Genomic DNA, 15279 nt, shown 5'->3' on the forward strand with positions numbered 1-15279 from the left:
ACAACTACTGAAGCCTGTGCGCCTATAGCCCGTGCTCTGCAGCAAGAGAAGACACTGCAATGAGAAGCCCGTGCACTGCAATGAAGAGTAGCCCCTGCTCGCCGCAACTAGAGAAAGCCTGCGCACAACAATGAAGACCCAGTGCAGCCAAAAATAAATAAATTAAAAAAATAAATTAAAAAAAAAAAGAACAAGTAGGATGAAGCTTTTTTTTTTAAAAATTTATTTTAGAGTCTATTGTATTTGGCAGCTAGGAGTTTATTTGTAACATAGGCAGTTGTTTCTCTAGCTAATGGTAGGAGTTGAAATCAGATTGCATAGAAGCTTGTGTGGTGAATGAAAAGAGAAGGGGTGATCTTGAAATAGCCTTTTTTCAAGAAATTTATTAGTGAAGGCAAAGTATTGTATAAACAGACAACGTGCAAGTTTCTAGGAACAGGTTAAGTATTGAGTAAGAAGGTTGTAGGTGAGAACAGATGTGAGAAAAGCAGTAAAGGGTTGATTGCATCAGCAACTGTACTGGAGTATTGACAAGTTGCAAGTAATCATAACTGGAGTAAAGGGTTTTGTTATGCTTATTCTCAGACCTGATTTTAACTCAGAACAGCTGAAAACAAGTTGCTTCAGTGTCATTCCACTAATTAAATTTTGGACCGAGGCTTCAAATGCCAAAAACCCAAGGACCTTGGGGAGAGATTTACAAATATTTTGAAGTCAAGCAGTTATATAATTGTTTTAGATGTTGCATAGTTTTTCTTTGTAGCTTTTCTGGAATAACAGTGACTGAGTCACTTGAATGATTGGTCTAGTGTTAAAATTTATAATCTTAAATCCAGAGACAACTTTTGATAACCTTTTATTTATTTTCTTCTAGGTGCTATTTTATTCTTGACTTTTTTTCAAGATTCTTTTTCTCACTTAAATTATAAAAATCATTTAACATCTTTAAATATTCTTTGAAACATGATTATTAATTTTGGCATATTTCCAAATATATATATTTATCAGTATATCAGTTTATTTAATTATTTTCCCATTTATATTAATATTTTTTGCTGTTTATAATATTAGGAATATCTTTGTACATAGATCTCTTCTTGATTTTAGAGCAAGTGTTTTTCAAGCAAATGTGCTGTTATATTCACTGCAACATAAAAATCTTGGAGTAGTTGTGAATTGTTTTATATTTTCAGATTAAAGGTATGTGTGTAGATAGATGGTTAGATGGATGAATAGATAGATAGATAATGCTTTTAACATTCATACTTTTCTTTCTCAGGAATTCTTTGTTGCTTTGCGTCTTGTGGCATGTGCCCAGAATGGATTGGAGGTTTCACTGAGTAGTTTGAACCTGGCTGTTCCTCCACCAAGATTTGTAAGAAATGCTTTTAAATTTAAATTGTATTTTAAAAAATGATACCACATGATTTGAAAATTAAAATTTACTATATTAAAAAATTTTTCCCTCAACCCCTATCACTCAGCTACCCGATTTTCTTTCTTATGGTTTCTGCTGTTATTAGTTTCTTGTGTATCTTCCAGTTATATGTGTATATAAAGACATATAAATACCTATATCCTCAGTTTACATGAATTGTAGCATACTATACACATGATTCTCTGCCTTTTTAAATAACTTGATATGTTTTGGAGATCTTTACATAAAAGCTTCCTCATTCTTTTTTACAGCTGGATAGTATTTCCGTGCTTCTGTTTACCTTAATTTATTTAACTTCCTATTGGTAGGCTTTTAGCTTGCTTCCAGTCTTTTATTATTTAAAACATGCTGCGATGAATAATAACCTTGAATCTGTGTCAGTTTGCATGTGCAGAAATATATGTGTAACCTCTCAGAAGTGGAATTGCTGTTTCAAAAGTTTGTGCATTGTAATTTTCACATATAATATCTACTTGTCTTCCATAGTGGTTGTATTAGTTCACAGTCCCACCAGCAATTGGTTGAGTGTACTTCTGCTAACATAGTGTTGTCAAACTTTTGGTCCTTGTCAATATGATAGGTGACAAATGGAATGTAAGTGTAGTTTTAATTTGTCCTTTTGGTTTTATGGAGTGAAGTTGAGTAGTTTTTCTCATGCTTATGAGCCATTTACATTGCCTTTATGTGAAATGTCTGTTTGTAACCTTTGTCCATTTTTCTTTGGTTGTTTGTCTTTTCTTATTGAATTCTAGAGGCTTTTTATATATTAGGGAAACAGTTCTTTGTCTGTATGAGTTGCAAATATTTTTTCCCAGTTTGCCATTTGTCTTTTGACTTTGTGGTGCTTTTTTTTTCCATAAAGAAGTCATTGTTTTTAATGTAAATTAATTATTAGGATTTAAGTTTTTTAATGGTTTCTTTGTTCACATTTACATTAGTCCTGATGTAAGGTATGTGTATGGATTCAAATTTATGTTTCTTCAAGATGGCTACCTTTTAGACTTAATACAGTTTATTGAATAATCAATCTTTTCCATACCGATTAGAAATGCCGCCTCAATCATGTGCTGAATTCTCATATGTATTTTGTTTTTTTTCTGGATTTTTTCTGTTCATACCCATTGATCTGTTTATCCATATGCTCATCTCACATTGTTTCAATCATCATATTTGGTAATTTATATCTGATAGGGCTAGTCCTCCCCACCCTACTCCTTTTTTTCAGAAGTTTCACGGCTCTTCTTGCTTGGTTTTTTTAAAAAAATTATTTATTTATTTATTTATTTTTGGCTGTGTTGGGTCTTCGTTTCTGTGCGAGGGCTTTCTCTAATTGAGGTGAGCGGGGGCCACTCTTCATCGTGGTGCGTGGGCCTCTCACTATCGCGGCCTCTCTTGTTGCGGAGCACAGGCTCCAGACGCGCAGGCTCAGTAGTTGTGGCTCACGGGCCTAGCTGCTTCGCGGCATGTGGGATCTTCCCAGACCAGGGCTCGAACCTGTGTCCCCTGCATTGACAGGCAGATTCTCAACCACTGCGCCACCAGGGAAGCCCCCCTTCTTGCTTGTTTTTAAATTCAGTATTTTAGTATTTGGTCTGAGTATTATGAATTTAACTTCAGTTTTGAGAATTTCTGTACTTTGAAGTTTAGTTGTGGAGTCAGAGGGTGAATTTAGGGATTTGTTGCCTAACTATACTATTATAAAAAATTTTCAAACATACTCATCTGTCTCTATAAGCAAATAAAAATAATAACTTGGACATGGTGTTGATAGATTCATGTACTTGTAACTTAGAAATCTTAAGTTGAGTTCTTGTTCCAGTCAGCTTTCCTTAAATAGTGTAGGGAAAAAGTGATCAGTTAACAGGGCCATAAATATTTTTGTTACATTCAGATATCTTTATCTTGATTTCAGTTGTAATAGGGTTTCTTCTATAAGACTTAACATGTTTTAGTTAGTGCTCCACAGTCATTTAGTTAGCTCCGCTAACTCAGCTTACTCAGTTTTTGTTTCATTTGTACTCAGATGAAGGTCTAATAGAGTTAATGTATAATAGTGTCCTTTGTGCATTGAGATCCAACATTTTGTCTGAGTATTTTTAAATCTAAAGATTATTTTCTCTTCATTGTTTATTGATGTGAGGATTTCAGCCCTTCATGTGCTATATTTTCCTTTTTAGCATGATACCAGTAGTCCTTTGCTAATCAGCAGAACTTCTGCAGCTGAGCTCCCATGGGCTGTAAAAGTAAGTAAACTTTGTAACTGTTCTCTCTCTTTTACTTCACTTTACTTCCTACCTACATAATCCTTTCCCCCTACTTCCGAAATATATTGCAGTCTGCATTAGACTTTCATTTTTTACTGTGGAGGAAATACTGGTACTAGAAATTGCTTGAGGGATGTTACAGCTCTGTCAGTCATTTTACGACAGTTAGTATTGGCTTAATCTCATTTCTGTTATAGTGTAAACTAAAAATGGTGATCTCATAATCTTGTATTAACTAAAATATTTGATGAATAGGTAGTTTACCCCACTGGTACTATTTCTTGTTCGAAAAGTTCTACTTAACTAGATATTCTCTTTATGGCTCTAAAACACTTCTTTATGAAATCTTTTTCTAAAATGGGTATTTTGCATTACAGTTATTTGGAGGCACCAAAATGGTTATAGCTATCTTATCAAATTTTAAAAATCGTAATTTTAAAATAGAATATAACAGATCAAATAACCTGTAATAGATGTGTACAGTTTTATCAGAAAACCATTTTCGTTTGTATGCCTGTGTATGCTTGTATGCTATTAACTTTAAAAAGTGTAAGGATCTGGCCTTGACTTGGAAAATCATGAACAATAGCTTTTTATGTTATACAAATAACTGTCTGGGATTTTAGAAAATACCTTGTTATTGAGAAAAAGAAATCTTGCTTTGGGAAAAACAGGGGAAACTTGATGTCTATTTCTGTGGCAATGATTTCCTTTTTTTTTTTTTTTTTAATTTGTTTGAGTTTGAAATGTAACTAAATACCATGTTTAGAAAGTCATAGAATGTCACTAACTAGCTGTGTGTTCTTACAAAAGTTACTGTTTTGCTTTGGATCTGTTTGAGTGAGAGGGTTGGACTAGATGCTCTTCTCAAAGCCCTTTGATCACTAAAATCTTTTGATTTTAACCTAACAGTAGAAAGGCAAAGATAGTATTCCAGCTACAAAAGGGATGGAGGGGATTCTAGACTTTTGAGTGGAGTAACTTTTAAATTATTATTTACTATAATATATTTTGATGAAAGTGAAAAATGTTTTTTAAATGATAGTTTTAAAAATGTTGTCTATTCTTTGAGGACTCGATTTTTAAAACTGCAGTTAAATTCCTTTCACCATTATTTGACTTTGATCTTTTTTGTATTATAGTCTGAAGATAAGGCCAAATATGATGCAATTTTTGATAGTTTAAGCCCAGTGAATGGATTTCTGTCTGGTGATAAAGTGAAACCAGTGTTGCTCAACTCTAAGTTACCTGTGGATATTCTTGGAAGAGTAAGATATTAAATTCTAAATGTAACTTTTATGTGTTTTAATTTTTTATCTACCAGGAACACTTAAAACTACATAGATCTTATTTTGAAGTTGTATTATAGAATTTTTTGTGTTTTGACTTAATATATAAAATTACTGCCAATTTCTTTCTTTCTTTGGTTATTCCCTCTAACATATGAGTGTTTGAAATTAGCTATATATAATCCTTTTAGGTAGGTCCTTTTTTCTTTGAGCTGTATGCTCTGACCTCCGAATTCCTTGATTTAATTTCCAGAGACCATCACTGCATCTGCCATTTACTCTGTGGCTGTATCATACAGCCTGGTTAAAGCAATAGTTTCATCTCTGAAATCATAAATTCTACTCTCTGAAGAGAACTTCTTGTCTTTCTAGATTTCTTTGCTAGATACTTGCAAGACTAATTCTTTGACCTCATCAAGACCTTTATTTGTTTATTTTTATTAATTTAAAAAATTATTTATTTATTTATTTATTTATTTATTTTTGGGTGCGTTGGGTCTTCGCTGCTGCTTACGAGCTTTCTCTAGTTGTGGTGAGCGGGGTCTACTCTTCGTTGCAGTGCACGGGCTTCTCATTGCGGTGGCTTTTCTTGTTGTGGAGCATGGGCTCTAGGCACGCGGGCTTCAGTAGTTGCAGCACACGAGCTCAGTAGTCGTGGCTCAAGGGCTCTAGAGCGCAGGCTCAGTAGTTGTGGCGCACATGCTTAGTTGCTCTGTGGCATGTGGGATCTTCCAGGACCAGGGCTCGAACCTGTGTCCCCTGCATTGGCAGGCGGATTCTTAACCACTGCGCCACCAGGAAGCCCGACCTCATCAAGACCTTTAAATCAGACTCTTTTATTTTCCCCATCTTTTGAATTTACTGTTTTCCTCATCTGTCTTGGATTTTTTTGGTCCACTGTTTCATGTCAGTATCCTTAGCTTCCTTTGCCATGTTTTCTAACTTTTCTCCTGCCTGATGAAAATCCAACCTTGCATGAAGCTAATTATCTGCCTTCTCTCTGGTTGCATTCAGACTACTGAGAAAGTCTAGTAAGATTGGTATCATCATAATTTCATGATCTTCAGCTGGGTTTTCCATACTGCAGCCACTCTTGTGCTGTTTCCATCGTGATTTCTCAATACCCCTCTTTATATTTCAAACCTTATCTACTCTCATTAAACCTCTAGTCCTTTCTTTAATTCCTTGCTTAGTCAGACTACATGGGGTCAAATCCTGGTTACACCATTTCTTAACTGTATGACCTTGGGCAAATCATTAGAAAACCATGTCTCAGTTTTCTAATCTTTAAAATTAGCATGGTTCCCAGTTTGTAGGGTTATACAAATTAAATGTGATAATGTATATATAAAGTACCTAGCACAGTGCTTGGTACATACTCTTTGAACGCTAGCTGCCATGATCATGATGATAACGACTCGCCACCACAACACCAGTACTACTGGATCAGTGTTGTATAGTTTAGGTGCTCAATAAATGTAATAAATATTAATTTAAAAGCTATTTTCTAATATTGTTTTTCATTAATTATTTTTCTATTGTGTGATCTGTGTGAGATTTCTAAACTATAAATATAATCTTGTTATTTTTTACTTAAAAGTTACCCTCTTAGGTAGCTTCCCATTGCATTTAGGAAAAAGTCTAAACTCCAAGGCATTCAGTGACCAGGCACTTGCTTGTTTTCACTCCTGTCTCTTACCAGTATACCTTCTCTTACTGTCCCAAGTAAAATTTTGTTGAATATCTTAAATACCTTCATTTCAAGGATTTAACATAGTTTATAGCTGGTCTAAAGCTATGGATTCTACTCTAGAGTTAGACCAAATATACCAGGGCCTTTTAGATTTTATATTTATTTTGTATGCCCTGGACATTAGTTGGCTAATGATTAATAATACAGTGTTCATTGGACACTTATTTCAGATGATTAGAGATTCTGTATTATAGGGAAAACAATAATGGACTTGGTTGGAAGTCTTCACATTGAAAACTGATTCTGTTACGTAATAATAGTTGCATGATCCGAGATAAGTCATGTAGTCTCAGGTCTAAAACAGGTTTTATAGTACCACATGGAGTTGTTGCATGAATTAACTGAGATGTTGTTTTTGAAAAAGCATTATAGTTGTTTAAAGTACTGTGTTACATAATTGTTTTCTTACTTGAGAGGAACAAAATATTTTCTTTAAAAATTTGCAAAGGAATTTCTGTTTAAAAATACTTGGTATTAAGAATTATTATTTCTTTTTACAGTAATGTTAATATAGCATATAATAGTGATTTAATAAAATGGTCAGCATAATTGAAATTTCTCAGAGAAATAGATGTTATAATGTTTAGGCAAAACTTTTTCCTCCATTTAGGTATTAGATGTATACAGTTAGCACGTGAAATGACAGAATGTTAATCTTTCCTAATTCTTTTCTTTTTAAGGTTTGGGAGTTGAGTGATATTGACCATGATGGAATGCTTGACAGAGATGAGTTTGCAGTTGTAAGTAACATAATGCTTTTGAAATCTTAAACATCTTAATGGTTTTCTCAAGTGAAAATTTCCCCTTTTTGTTTATCTTTAGAGGTAAACTACATTTCTCTTAAAATTGATTGTATGACTGTATTTACCTAGAATTTATAGGTAGTCAATAAATATTATTAAACAAATGGATAATGAATGTTTTTGCCATCATCATTTTATTTGACTTTAAGGTACATAAGAATACATGCTTTGGATAATGTACTGTAAAGATGCTGAGTATAATCTTTTGAATCCCAACGTGACCAGGCATCTCAGTACCTACTTCTGCTGTGGAATGACTTTACTTCAAATATATCCCTGAATTTTCACATTTATTTGATTAAAGGAAAAGATGAATAACATAATAGTTTCACGTCATTTATGAAATCAGAGAAAGTTTTGACATCTTATCTGAAGACATGTTATCCTTAGTAACTGGTTAGTTAATTCCGCATAGAGTTGTTTTCGTGGCTTCCTTAAAGGTTAGATAAAACTCTGCTGTGAACTCATGAATGGTAAATCTCTAATCCCCCCCTTGAATCTCTTATTTGGAAATTAATATTTTCAAATTTTCTCTGTTTTGCTAAGAAATTGTCCATTTCTTTGACTTTCAGATTTGCCACAGATTTGCACTATTCTTTAATCTCTTCTGGGTTTATGGTTGGGTTCCTTTCTGTTTCCAAATCTTATGTATTTTTGCTTCTTCCCATTCTTTGTTTAATTGTATTTTTTCTGGCCTATTGATCTTTTAAAAGAGCCATCTTTTGGATTTATTTATCTTTTCTATTATGTTTTGACTTTCTATTTCATTCTTTTCCACTTTTATCTCAATTCCTTCTTTCCAGTTTGTTTTGATTTACTTTTTAATACATTTCTGAAGATAAGTACTAAGTCCCTTTGTTTTTTATCATCTTTAATATTGAAAACATTTAAAGGACGTATTTTCCTCTAAATACAGATTTAGCTGGATTCCATAGATATTGGTACAAAGTGTTCTCCTTTTCACTCCTTTTTAGATAATTTTTAAATTTTCCTTGGTCATCTATTTAGGAATATGCTTTTTAATTTCAAAGTAGTTAAGTTTGTTTGGTTTTTGTTACCTTTGTATATACTTTCAGCTTGATTAGATTTTGGCTGGTGAATGTGGTCTTTAAAATTTTGTTAAGGTTTTCTTTGTTGCCAAGGTTGCAACCTGTTTTTACATGTGTTTCCTGGATATGTCAACATTTCTGTTCAGAAGATATTAGACTTCTGTAAATCCATTTTACTGATTTTATTGACTACACTTCAGTTTCTCTTTGTCCTTACTTTTCTTTTTTTTGCCCTTTCATAAATTTTATTCTGTTTATATCCTAGGAGCGAAACAAAATAGGCAGAGCACATTTTATCACATTTGAAAAAATATATACAGAAATAGAAATTTTTTTCCTTATAAAGACAAAAATTAAAAATTTCAAAGGAGCATTTGTATAAGCATAGTTAAGCTAGGTAGCCAATAGCATTATCTTCATTTGATAAAACAGTAGTATTTCCTAAGGTAAGTGAGTAAACACAGTTTATCTTATGCCCTGAAGCCTTCTCCTAGGCAACTTTTTTTTTTTGTAATGAAAGTAAATTTTCATTAAAAGAATAATTTAAGAATAAACACACATTTGTAGGAAATTACTACTTTAAAAATTAATGAACATCCATATACCTTCTCCTAGATTTACTAATTTTAACCATTTTGCCACGTTTGATTTCCTTCTATGTGCGTTCCTCAGAAATTTTTTCCAACCTTGTCCTGCTTAGTGCCTTTAATTTTGAATTCCAGCTTGTGCGATATTAATACTGCTTCTGCTCTCTTTTTATTTGGATTACTTGATATTTCTTATGCTTAAAATGTATCTCTTAAAAATGTCACTGCTGATTTTAATTTTTTACCTAATTTGACAGTTTTTGTCTTTTAAGATAATGAGCTGTGTATTGATTTTATTCCCCCTACCAGATCCTATTTATTTTACATTATTATTTTCTCTTTTTTCCTCTTCCTTATTGTTGCTAGTTATCAAGTTGTGATTCATTCATTTCCCCCCTCTACTTAATCTGGAAATTCTGTTATCATGTCTATTCCATTAATGGTTAATACACCCTTCCTTGTACTTACCATGCTTATTGCTCCAGTATTTGAAAAAAAAATTGTTAGCCCTCATTCAAGTAAAATAAGACCTTTAGATTATTTTCACTTCTTTCTCCTTCGCCTCCCAACCCCAGAAGATTTTACAACATTTTTTGTAACTAAAATCCTAGATTTTACTCAGTTAATTTAATTCTTTTGGTTCTAGGATTTCCTTTGTCAATTTTAATTTAATTTCCTTTTGTCAGTATTAATAGTCTCACTAGCATTCTTCTGGTAGAATTTGCCTGATAAATCTTTTTCCATCTTTTTACTTTCGTGACTGAGGCAATATAGTCCACGCTATTTTAAAAAATTATAATTACTACAACATAGCCGATGTAACTGAGCCTGCAAGTCATTGATCTTTATTTATAAGCATCAGTATTTTTAAAAACTGAATTTTAAGGGTTTCTTTGAAAATTGAAGTAATTTTTTAAATGCTTTTGCAACAGTAGAATAACTAAACTCTATAAACATTTTAAATTATGTTCCTAAATAAGTAAAGATAATGTATTTATTCATATGATCAGTTCTTTTGGATTATGACAATTTATACTTTGTCAATTTTTGGTTTGTTGAAGTATAACAGTAATTTTTCCTTTCTTGTTATGTATTATTTTACTAATTAATCAAAACTATTGAACATGAGAGTATTTATGCTTAAGATTTAACTCTAAAATTCTTACCCATTTAAAAAAAAATTTATTTATTTATTTGGCTTGTGGGGTCTTAGTTTCAGCGTGCGGGATCTTCATTGTGGCATGTGGAGTCTTTCATTGTGGCATACGGAGTCCTTCATTGTGGCGCGCGGGCTCTTTGTTCCAGTACATGGACTTCTCTCTAATTGTGGCACGTGGGCTCAGCAGTTGCACTCATGGGCTCTCTAGTTGTGACGCACGGGCTCTCTAGTTGCGGCACGCAGGCGCCAGAGCGCGCAGGCTCAGTAGTTGTGGCATGTGGGCTCTCTAGTTGTGGCACATGAGCTCTAGAGCTCATGGGATTAGTTGTCATGGCACGTGAGGTTAGTTGTCCCACGGCATGTGGGATCTTAGTGGGATTGAACCTGCGTCCCCTGCATTGGCAGGTGGATTCTTAACTACTAGACCACCAGGGAAGTCCTCTTACCCATTTTCTTTTAATATTTATTTATTTATTTGGCTGTGCTGGGTCTTAGTTGTGGCACATGGGATCTTCATTGCTGCATGTGTGGCCTTTGTTGCGGCACGCGGGATCTTTAGTTGTGGCACATGGGCTCTTAGTTGCGGCATGCGGGATCTTTTTAGTTGTGACATGTGGGATCTTTAGTTGTGGCATGTGAACTTCGTTGCGGCATGTGACCAGGAATTGAGCCCCCTGCATTGTAAGCATGGAGTCTTAAGCACTGGACCACCAGGGAAGTCCCCCCATTTTCCTTTAGATAAAATGGTGCTTTATGTTTGTTTTAAAGATCCAGTATCTGCTCTGTGTTTATTATATTTTATTTTTAAAAAAATTTTTATTAAGGGATTTCCCTGGTGGTCCAGTGGCTAAGATTCCATGCTCCCAATGCAGGGGGCCTGGGTTCGATCCCTGGTCAGGGAACTAGATCCTACATGCCACAAGTAAGAGTTCGCATGCCTCAACTAAGAGTTTGCATGCCGCAACTATAGATCCCACATGCCACAACTAAAGATCCCGCATGCCGCAACAGAGGTCCCACACTGGCAACGAAGATCCCACGGGCCGCAACTAAGACTCGGCGCAGCCAAATAAATAAATAAATATTAAAAAAGAATTTTTTATTGAAATCTAGTTGATTTACAATGTTGTGTTAGTTTCAGGTGTACAGCAATGTGATTCAGTTATACATATATATATATAAATATATATATTCTTTTTCAACATTCTCTTCCATTATAGGTTATTACAAGATATTGAATATAGTTCCCTATGCTATACAGTAGGTCCTTGTTGGTTATCTATTTTATATATAGTAATACATATATTTTAATCCCAAACTCCTAATTTATACCTCCACCTTTGGTAACCATAAGTTTGTTTTCTATGTCTGTGAGTCTGTTTCTGTTTTGTAAATAAGTTCATTTGTATCATTTGTTTAGATTCCAGATATGAGTGATATCGTATGATATTTGTCTAACTTACTTCACTTAATATGATAATCTCTAGGTCCATCTATGTCACTGCAAATGGTATTATTTCATTCTTTTTTATGGCTGAATAATATTCCACTGTATATGTACACCACATCTTCCTTATCCATTCATGTCAATAGACACTTAGGTTGCTTCCATGTCTTGGCTATTTTAAATAGTGCTGCAGTGAACATTGGGGTGCACTCATCTTTTCAAATTATGTTTTTCTCCAGATATGTGCCCAGTAGTGGGATTGTAAGATCATATGGTAGCTTTATTTTTAGTTTTTAAGGAACCTCCATACTGTTCTCTGTAATGGCTGTACCAGTTTACATTTCCACAAACAGTGAAGGAGGGTTCTTTTTTCTCCACATCCTCTCCAGCATTTTTTATTTGTAGACTTTTTGTTGTTGACCATTACGCCCAGTGTGAGGTGATACCTCATTGTAGTTTTCATTTGCATTTCTCTAATAATTAGTGATGTTGAGCATCTTTAAATGTGCCTTTTGGCCATTTGTATGTCTTCTTTGGAGAAATGTCTATTTATGTCTTCTACTCATTTTCTGATTGGGTTGTTTTTTTTTTGATATTGAGCTATATGAACTGTTTGTATATTTTAGAGATTAATCCCTTGTTGGTCACATTGTTTGCAAATATTTTCTCTTATTCCATAGGTTGTCTTTTTGTTTCTGGTTTCCTTTGCTGTGCAAAAGCTTTTAAGTTTCATTAGGTCCCATTTGTTTATTTCTGTTTTTATTTCCATTACTCCAGAAGATGGATCCAACAAGATACTGCTGCGATTTGTGTCAGAGTGTTCTGCCTGTGTTTTCCCCTAGGAGTTTTATGGTTTCAGGTCTTACATTTAGTTCTTTAATCCATTTTGAGTTTATTTTTGTGTATGGTATGGTGTTAGAGAATGTTCTGATTTTTTAAAAAATTTATTTAATTAATTTATTTATGTCTGTGTCGGGTCTTCATTGCAGCACATGGGCTTCTCTCTAGTTGTGGTGTGTGGGCTTCTCTCTAGTTGCAGCATGTGGGTTTTTTTCTAGTTGTGGTGTGTGGGTTTTCTCTCTCTAGTGGCGTGTGGGCTCCAGAGTCCGTGGGCTCTGTAGTTTGCGGCATGCAGGCTCTCTTGTTGAGGCACATGAGCTCAGTAGTTGTGGTGTGTGGGCTTAGTTGCCCTGCGGCATGTGGGATCTTAGTGCCCGACCAAGAATCGAACCTGTGTCCCCTGCCTTGGAAGGTGGATTCTTTACCACTGGACCACCAGGGAAGTCCTGAGAATGTTTTAATTTCATTCTTTTATTTGTAGGTGTCCAGTTTCCCAGCACCACTTATTGAAGAGACTGTCTTTTCTCCATTGCATATTCTTGCCTCCTTTGTTGTAGATTAGCTGACCTTATGTGTATGGGTTTATTTCTGGGCTTTCTATCCTGTTCCATTGATCTATATTTCTGTTTTTGTGCCAGTACCATACCGTTTTGATTGCTGTAGCTTTGTTGTGTAGTCTAAACTCAGGGAGCCTTGTTCCTCCAGCTTCGTTTTTCTTTCTCAAGATTGCTTTGGCTATTTGGGGTCTTTTGTATTTCCATATAAATTAAAAAAAATTTTTTTGTTCTAGTTCTGTAAAAAATGCCTTTGGTGATTTGATAGGGATTGCATTGAATCTGTAGATTGCCTTGGGTAGTACAGTCATTTTAACAATATTGATTCTTCCAATCCAAGAACATGGTATATCTTTCCATTTATTTGTGTCATCTTTGATTTCTTTCATCAGATACTTACAGTTTTTGGATTACAGGTTTTTTGCCTCCTTAAGTAGGTTTATTCCTGGTATTTTATTCTTTTTGATGCAATAGTAAATGGAATTGTTTCCTTAATTTCTCTTTCTGACCTTTCTTTGTTAGTGTACAGAAATGCAATGGATTCCTGTGTATTAATTTTGTATCCTGCACCTTTACTGAATTCACTGATGAGCGGTAGTAGTTTTCTGGTAGTGTCTTTAGGATTTTTCTATGATAAATGTATGATATGTATGATATGTCATCTGCAAACAGTGACAGTTTTACTACTTCTTTTCCAGTTTGAATTCCTTTTATTTCTTTTTCTTTTCTGATTGCTGTGGCTAGGACTTCCAAAACTGTGTTGAATAACAGTGGTGAGAGTGGACATCCTTGTCTTTTTCCTGATTTTAGAGGAAATGCTTTCAGCTTTTCACCATTGAGTGTGATGTTGCCTGTGAATTTGTCATATATGGCCTTTATTATGTTGAGGTAGGTCCCTGCTATGCCCACTTTCTGGAGAGTTTTTATCATAAATGGATGTTGAATTTTGTCAAAAGCTATTTTGGCATCTATTAAGCTGCTCATATGGTTTTTAGTCTTCCATTTGTTAATGTGGTGTATCACACTGATTGATTTGTGTACATTGAAAAATCCTTGCATCCCTGGGATAAATCCCACTTCATCATGGTATATGATCCTTTTAATGTATTGTTGGATTTGGTTTAATAGTATTTTGTTGAGGATTTTTGTGTTCATCAGTGATATTGGCCTGTAATTTTCTTTTATTATTTATTTATTTATTTATTTATTTATTTATTATTTTGGCTGCTCTAGGTCTTAGTTGCAGCATGTGGGATTTTCATTGCAGCATGCGGGCTTCTTAGTTGCGGCATGCGAACTCTTAGTTGTAGCATGCATGCGGGATCTAGTTCCCTGACCAGGGATCGAACCTGGGCCCCCTGCATTGGGAGCATGGAGTCTTACCCACTGGACCACAAGGCAAGTCCTGTAATTTTCTTTCTTTGTGGTATCTTTGTTTGGTTTAGGTATCAGGGTGATGGTGGTCTCATAGAATGAGTTTGGAAGTGTTCCTTCCTCTGCAATTTTTTCGAATAGTTTCAGAAGGATAGGTGTTAACTCTTCTTTGAATTTTCAGTAGAATTCACCTATGAAGCTATCTGGTCTTGGACTTTAGTTTGTTGCGAGTTTTTCAATCACAGATTCAGTTTCAGCATTTGTATTTGGTCTGTTCATATTTTCTGTTTCTTCCTGATTCAGTCTTCGGAGATTGTACCTTTCTAAGAATTTGTCCATTTCTTCTAGGTTGTCCATTTTATTGGCATAGAGTTGCTTGTAGTAGTCTTTTATGATCCTTTGTATTTCTGTGTTGCCTGTTGTAATTTGTCTTGTTTCATTTCTAATTTTATTGATTTGTGCCCTGTTCCTTTTTTTCTTGATGAGTCTGGCTAAAGTTTTATCAATTTTGTTTATGTTTTCAAAGAACTAGGTTTTAGTTCTGTTGATCTTTTTTTTTTTTTTTTCTTTTGGTCTCTATTTCATTTATTTCTTCTCTGATCTTTATGATTTCTTTCCTTCTACTAACTTTGGGTTTTGTTTGTTCTGATTTCTCTAGTTGCTTTAGGTGTAAGGTTAGGTTGTTTATTTGAGGTTTTTATTGTTTCCTGAGGTAAGCTTGT

The 15279-nt window shown here is 34.3% G+C and overlaps 1 protein-coding gene and 1 pseudogene across 5 annotated transcripts in view; one reads left to right on the plus strand and one right to left on the minus strand.

The window, feature by feature from the left end:
• Positions 1–15279, minus strand: part of LOC309645229 (SCAN domain-containing protein 3 pseudogene) — a 203951-nt pseudogene that overhangs the window by 152331 nt on the left and 36341 nt on the right. The window lies entirely within an intron of this gene.
• The window catches only part of EPS15 (epidermal growth factor receptor pathway substrate 15), a 157149-nt gene that overhangs the window by 38133 nt on the left and 103737 nt on the right, over positions 1–15279 (plus strand). For 3 of the 4 annotated variants that reach the window (XM_082429174.1, XM_082429172.1, XM_082429173.1), the window contains exons 5-8: positions 1280–1375; positions 3616–3681; positions 4845–4970; positions 7425–7484. In XM_082429174.1, coding sequence (XP_082285300.1) covers positions 1280–1375; positions 3616–3681; positions 4845–4970; positions 7425–7484 — 348 coding nt within the window. Of the gene's footprint in view, positions 1–1279; positions 1376–3615; positions 3682–4844; positions 4971–7424; positions 7485–15279 lie in introns of those variants that run through there. The other variant, XM_082429175.1, reaches the window with a different exon arrangement.

Source organism: Balaenoptera physalus (assembly GCF_965194825.1).
Source record: "Balaenoptera physalus genome assembly, chromosome: 1".
Taxonomy (NCBI): Eukaryota; Metazoa; Chordata; class Mammalia; order Artiodactyla; family Balaenopteridae; genus Balaenoptera; species Balaenoptera physalus.